The sequence below is a fragment of the Pteropus medius genome, unplaced genomic scaffold (assembly GCF_902729225.1).
Source record: "Pteropus medius unplaced genomic scaffold, Ma_sr-lr_union100, whole genome shotgun sequence".
NCBI classification, from domain to species: domain Eukaryota; kingdom Metazoa; phylum Chordata; class Mammalia; order Chiroptera; family Pteropodidae; genus Pteropus; species Pteropus medius.
In genome coordinates, this window is record NW_024352148.1 from 180,191 (window position 1) to 187,188 (window position 6,998).

At 49.4% G+C, this 6,998-nt stretch overlaps 1 protein-coding gene across 1 annotated transcript in view; it reads left to right on the plus strand.

Annotated features, from left to right (window-relative positions):
- The window catches only part of ALPK1 (alpha kinase 1), a gene marked incomplete at its 3' end in the record, with an annotated part of 52,849 nt that overhangs the window by 33,590 nt on the left and 12,261 nt on the right, over positions 1 to 6,998 (plus strand). The window contains exons 11-12 of the mRNA XM_039846912.1: positions 2,208 to 2,358; positions 5,193 to 5,355. Coding sequence (XP_039702846.1) covers positions 2,208 to 2,358; positions 5,193 to 5,355 — 314 coding nt within the window. The remainder of the gene's footprint in view (positions 1 to 2,207; positions 2,359 to 5,192; positions 5,356 to 6,998) is intronic.

Genomic DNA, 6,998 nt, shown 5'->3' on the forward strand with positions numbered 1-6,998 from the left:
GCCAAACAGTATTTGTTTTTCTCTGTTTGACTTTTTCACTCAGCATAATACCATCGCGTTCTTTGCATGTTGTTGCAAATGGTAGGATTTTCTCATTTTGAATAGCTGAATTCATATGTATCTCTCATTTTGAAGAGATACATATGAATACAAATGAGATTCATATGTATCTCTTCAAAATGAGATTCATATGTATCTCTTCAAAATGAGATTCATATGTATCTCTTCCTTATCCATTCATCCATCTGTGGACATTTGGGCTAATTTCATTTTTGGCTATTTTAAATAATGCCGCAATGAACACAGGGGTGCAGATACCTATTCAAGTTAATGTTTTGGATTTCTTTGGATAAATACCCAGAAGTAGGACTGCTGGGTCACATGGTGGTGGTTTTTCATCTGTTGAGGGTCCTCCACACTGTTTTCCCCAGTGGCTGCACCAGTTACGTTCCCACCAGCAGTGCACAAGGGCCCCCTCTGTCCGTATCTGTGCCAGCATTTGTTAGCTCTTGTCTGCTTGATGATGGCCATTCTGACAGGTGTGAGGTGACGTCTCACTGTGGTTTAAATTTGCATTTCCCTGATGACCAGTGATGTCGAGCATCTTTACATGTGCCTGCTGGCCTTTCGTACATCTTCTTTGGAGACATGTCTGTTCAAGTCCTTTGCCCACTTTTTAATTGGATTATTTTATTTTATTTCATTTTTTGCCAATGAGTTATATGAGTTTTTTATATATTTTTAATATTAACCCCGTATCAGCTATATGGTTTGGAAATATTTTTCCATGCCGTAGGTAGTCTTTTCACTTTGTGGATGGCTTCTTTTCCTGTACAGAAGTTTTTTAGTTTGACGTAGTCTTCTTGTCTATGTTTTATTTTGTTGATTGTGCTTTAGGTGTCATACCCAACAAGTCATCACCAAGACCAATGTCAAGGAGCTTTGTTCTTATGTTTTTGTTTTTTTTTCTAGGAGTTTCATAGTCTCATTTTACATTGAAGTCTTTAATCTATTTTACTTTAATTCTTGTCATATAGGTCCAGTTTCATTCCTTTGCATGTAAATATCCAATGTTCCCAACACCATTTATTGAAGAAACCATCGTTTCTCCATTGAGTATTCTTGGCTCCCTTGTCAAATATTAGTTGACCATATGTGCTTGAGTTTGTTTCTGAGCTCTCAATTCTTTTCTACTGGTCTATTTATCACTTTTTGTGCCAGCACCATGCTGTTTTGATGACTGTAGCTTTATAATATGGCTTGAAATCAGGGAGTGTGATGCCTCCTGCTTTGTTCTTTTCTTGAAATTTCTTTGGCTGCTAGGGATCTTTTGTGGTTCCATATAAACTTTAGGAGTGTTTTTTTCTAGTTCCGTAAAAAATGCCATTGAAAAATTCTGGTAGGGATTGTACTGAATCTGTAGATAGCTTTGGTAGTATTGAGATTTTAACAATATTAATTCTTCCAATCCATGAACACAAGATGCCTTTCCATTTATCTGTGTCTTCATTGATTTCCTTCATCAATGTCTTATAGTTTCAGAGTAGAAATCATTCACCTCCTTAAACTTAAGTATTTTGTTGTTTTTGATGCTATGGTAAATGAAATTGGTTTCCTTATTTCTTTTTCGAAAGATGTTAATGTATAGAAATGCTATTGATTTTTGTACGTTCATTTTGTATTCTACAACTTTACTGAATTCGCTTATTAGATCTAACAGTTTTCTGGTTGAGTCTTTCCAATTTCTTGTATATAAAATAATGTCTTCTGCAAACAGAGACAATTTTACTTCTTCCTTTGCAATTCCGATACCTTCTCTTTGTTTTGCCTGCCTGACCACCGACTCCCAGTGCCATGTTGAATAGACGCGGTGAGAGGGGGCGTCTTTGTCCTGTCCCCGGTCTGAGAGGGCCCCTTTCACCACCGAGCGTGCCGGCCGTGGGCCTGCCGTGTGCAGCCTGCTGTCAAGGTACACCTCCTCCACGCCCCTGTCGTGGAGAGTCCTTGTCATGAATGGAGGTTGGATTTTGTCAAGCTTTACTTTCTCATTGTATTTCACTAATTTTTTTATTAGAAGAGGCTAAAATCTCAGGGATGTTTAAAGAAGCTGAAGATTTCAGATAAACTGGCTTAGGCCCTGTGTCAACTTCAGTCCTGTATTGTGAAATCCTTTTGAAAATAAGATCCGTTTTCATCTTTTTTTCCAGATGCTCTTTTGTTGAAATATTCTAAGAAATCTGAATTGTGGACAGCCCAGGAAACCGCTGTGTATTTGGGGGGTCACCTGGAAGTGAAGAAGGGCAGACAAAGAAATGCTTTCTGGGTTCATCATCTCCATCAGGAAGAAATTCTGGGGAGGTACGCCCAAAACCGTCACCACGACCATGCGCCACGGGCCCGTTCTCCCCCCATCACAGCCGTCTCGTCTCCTCTCATCCAGTTTCCCTTCTGCGGTTTCGGTGACCCTTTAACCTTGAAAATTCTAGAAGTAAGCGATTCCTAAGTTTTAAACTGCGTGCCACTCTGAGTAGCATGATGAAATCTCACACTGTCCCACACCGTCCTGCCCGGGACATGAATCATCCTCTGTCCAGCGTGTCCACTCTGTAGATGCCGCCCACCTACAGGTTGGTCACTTAGCAGCCGTCTCAGTTATCAGATTGATTGTCAAGGTATCACAGTGCCTGTATTCAAGTCATCCTTATTTACTTAATAATGCCACATCCACGTGCCTTTTATTACGGTACCGTGTTAAAATTGATCTATTTTATTATTAGGTATTGTTGTTAATCTCTCAGGGTGCCTAATTTATAAATCACTGTAGGTATGCACGTATAGGAAGAGTCACAGTGAACGCAGGGTTCAGTGCCATCCGTGGGTTCAGGCATCCACTGGGGTCCTGGAACACGTCCCTGCAGATAAGGGGGAACGACTGTAGTCCTCCATGAGATTTTGAAAAGGCTGAAGAAGTTGGCCAAAATGTATGTTTTCAGATTTCTGCCCCTTCCTCCTCCTCATTGGTTGGTCAGTAGCAGGTACCACACATTGACCAAAACCAGGCCAGCCAATCCGCACGGCATACCTAGTGCCCAGCCCTTTAGGGAAAGGTCAGATAAGAAACAGAGTTCCTGGCTGCATGGCAGGACAGAGAGCATTAAACGTGCTTGCTAAAAATGCTGGCCAAACGTCTAGTTAAATGACAGGAGGTACATGAACGAGCCTGCAGAAAAGGCAGGAAAACCCTCTGAGGCCAGAGATGGAGCAAACCCGGGTCCGTCGAGAGAACGGGTCCTAGGACGGCCCCACAGGAGCCATGCGCTAAGGCGGGGCTGACAGAAAAGAAGCCTTTGTTGACAAAGTTCCACGTGGGAAGGGAGCTTAGGGATTTGGGGCCAGCCTCCCACATGACACAATCAGGCCAAAAGAAACCAGCCGAGCCAGCTCTGTGGGGAGGTCAGTGCCAGCAATGTCCCAGTATTCAATCCTTGTGATGGAGTTTCTGGAACAGAAAAGCCTGTAAATCTGAAGCATCTACCTTGAAAAAGCACAGTGAATAACAAATGGGACGAAAAAAAGAAGAGAGAGAAAAGCACCAGGAAGGAAGGAGGAAGGGGAGGAGGAGGAGGAGCAGGGAGGAGGAAGCGGAAGGGAGGAAGGAAGGAAGAGGAAGGAGGAAGGAAGGAAGGAAGGGAGGAAGGGAGGCTGGGGAGGAAGCAGTGGCTCATAAATCGACCCAGAGGCGCTGGTGGTCAAACTTCAGAACACCCAGGACAAAGTAACGATCTAAAAAGCAGTCAAATTAAAAAGAGAATTTACCGCCAACAAACCTTTACTGACAGCAATGACCCCAGAAAAGTGGTGTAAGATGCGCGAGGACGGGGCTCTGCTCCCAGACTGATGACCCCGCACCCCAGGCTGCAGTGCCCGGCAGAACGTTTGAGAAACGCACCTGCACTGCACGCCGAGTTCTGGCCTGGGCGCCAGCCCGGAGGAGGTGTCTGCGGGACGCGGCCCCTCCGCAGTCTCCGCTGGGGCCCTCGGAGGCCCAGGGCCGGGGGCTGCATCCGGGTTCCGTCGTCATGCTGGATTCAGACAGTTCTGGAGAGACACCCCTCCTCCGTCTGTGGCGCTGCCGATTCCCTTTGATCTTGCGAGGTCACTTTGGACACACGCGACTCACTCGTAAATTCACAGCAGCTCAGAGCAAGTGTAAATGCCAGCGAAGCGCAGAGCCGTGTTTCTCTCTCCCACGCTCGATCGCTCACCGCGCTGTCTCCCATCTCCCACTGGGCATCGGCCTCTGACGTGCACATCGGGCCTTGCACTTCTCCAAAGCGCTCAGGACTGGCGGAGCTGTGCACGTGAGAGGCGTCGATGGCACAGGTGTCTGCAGGGCAGACATACTCGTGAGAGGAAGGGGCCGAGGGACCGTCCGCATGAGGCCACACTGCAGGTCCTCAGACACCCGGCTCCAGGGCCCAGGCCCTCCCCGGCCTCCGCGCTGGCTCCTCCGCTTGCCAAAGACGCCGGATGAATGCTGCTGGCGCGGACACTCGCTCTTTACCATCAGCATCTTCTGGGGCAGTGTACTAGTCAGGGTTCTCCAGAGAAACAGAGCCAGCAGGATGGACATACGCTGACTAAACAGATCATCAGCAATGACTACTGGCTCATGCGGTAATGGAGGCTGACAAGTCTCAAGGTCAGCAGCTGGCGAGCCAGGGACCCAGGAAGAGCCAGTGCCTCAGTTCAAGGCCGGAGGCTGGTGTGACTGTGGTCCCAGCTCCCAAGAAGTCTGGCCAGAGGGCCAGATGTTTGGGCCTGTTTGGTCCTTCGACTGATTGGACGAGGCCTACCCACGCCGGAGGGCAAGGTGCTCTATCAGCACATCCGTTCAAACGCTAAACGCGCCCAAGGACACTTCCACAGAAGCTCCCAGAGGATCGTCCGACTGGATACCTGGGCACCCTGCCATTCAGGCAAGAAGACGCAAAATCAGCCGTCATGGTCACTGGCATGAGTTCTGTCCCAGGTCGGGTAGTGCTTAGAAAGCCATCTGGGTCACGTGCTACGTCGAGGTGGCTGACACTGGCCACCCGCGGCAGGGCAGGGCGCATCCATAAGTGCGCGCGCATCCCCGTGAGCTGCCCCCTCACCCTGCTGTCTCTGCTGAGTCCTCGCCCCTCCCGCAGGTACGTGGGGAAGGAGTACCGGGAGCAGAAGGCGCTCTGGCCCCACTTTGCCGACGTGGAGCGGCAGATGACCGCCCAGCACTACGTGGCAGAGTTTAACAAGAGGCTTTACGAACACAAGATCCCGACCCAGATCTTCTACGTGCCCTCTGCGGTGTTACTGGTAAGAGCTCGGTTGTGGTGACACACGCCTGTGACACGTGTGAGGCTGTTTCCGCTGCCAGCCTACACCCCCATCCCGCTAACATCCAGCCACCTGGCCCCTATCTTCCTCGTCTGCTCTGTCTGCTGCGCCTACTTAGACGGACACGTGAGGAACACAGCCCCCCATGCCCTGCGGGCGCCAAGCCTCACGCGACCTCCCGGAGGCCGGAGTCAGGTCAGCACGTCAGTGTGCTCCTCGTCCTGTCTCCGTACTGGGGGCGGGGGGCCTAGAGACGGCACCTTCGACGGCTCGTCCCCTCAGTGTGGCATCCCCACTGCACGCACCTCGAGATCCAGAGACCCCTGGCCAAGCCGCCGACGAGACACCTGTAGTAAGAGACAGTAGCTACATTTTTACTTTCGAACAATCCTAACCGCTAGGGAGTTCTTGGATTTGGCCTGGATCTGTCTTCGTCTAATTGCTTCTCCCTTTGAACTGTGGCTCTGTCTGCTGGGGCCTCTGAGACCGGCCCTGTCACGAGACAACCCCATTAGACGTTCGAAGGCGCCCACCCCACCGCCTTCTCTCTGGGTCCAGAACACCCTGCTTCCCCAAAGATCCTTAGCTCATTCATACCTAACTCTTTTTTTTTAACTTTAGCCAGACATTTTTAGAGCCACATTTTTTTCCTTAGAATATCAACAGCTGTCATCTGTTTTGCACTTTCTTTATGTCAAGCACTATGCCAGGCACTTTACAGACATGAACTTGAGCCTTTTGAGACAACTCTACAAGGCAGATCAGACACAGAAATGCCAGAGCTGAGCTTCCAACCCAGGGCCGTGGTGGACGATCCACCCACACGCCCGGCCCACCCACCTGAGGGTAGGTCACGTCATGGCCTCTGTTTGATGCGAGATTTTGACAAAAGAATGATAAAAAGCTTAGTTTCTATCAACGTTAAGCACTTTACATGCATTTTCTCACATAACTCTTTTAACGATCCCATAAGATACCCATCCTACTCGCTTTACAAATAAGAAAGCGAACATCTAGAGAAGCGACAGTTCCTACGTGGCAAAGCCGAGGTCCGAGGGCAGACCCAGCTGACCCAAAGCCCGTGCCTTCCCTCATGCCACACTGCCCCCTGTTTCTATTTTTCAGATCTTAGAGGACAGGACCATAAAGGGGTGTATCAGCGTGGAGCCTTACATACTGGGAGAATTTGTCAAATTATCAAATAACGCGAGGGTGGCGAAAACACAATACAGAGCCACGGAATACGGTTTGGCTTTCGGCCACTTTTCGTATGAGTTCTCCGGGCACAGAGAGGTCGTGGTAGATATACAAGGTGTGTGAGGCTGGGGTTCGCGGACGGGCACCTCTCAGCTGCGCTTCCGGGAACCGCATGGAGAGCATCTTGCTGCTCCGAACCCTTGAAAACTGGCAGTTCAGGTTTGTCACCTGTGACAAACGTAACCATCCACCGTTCAGCTCTTCTCAAACGCTGTCGCTGGACCATGCGACACCAACCACCTCAGCAGAAATCTGCTAAACATGAGCCACGGCGACTGGGTGTCATTGTCCCCGTACGTGGCGACCGGGTGTCACTGTCCCTGTAGGTGGCAACCGGGTGTCACTGTCCCCGTAGGTGGCGACCG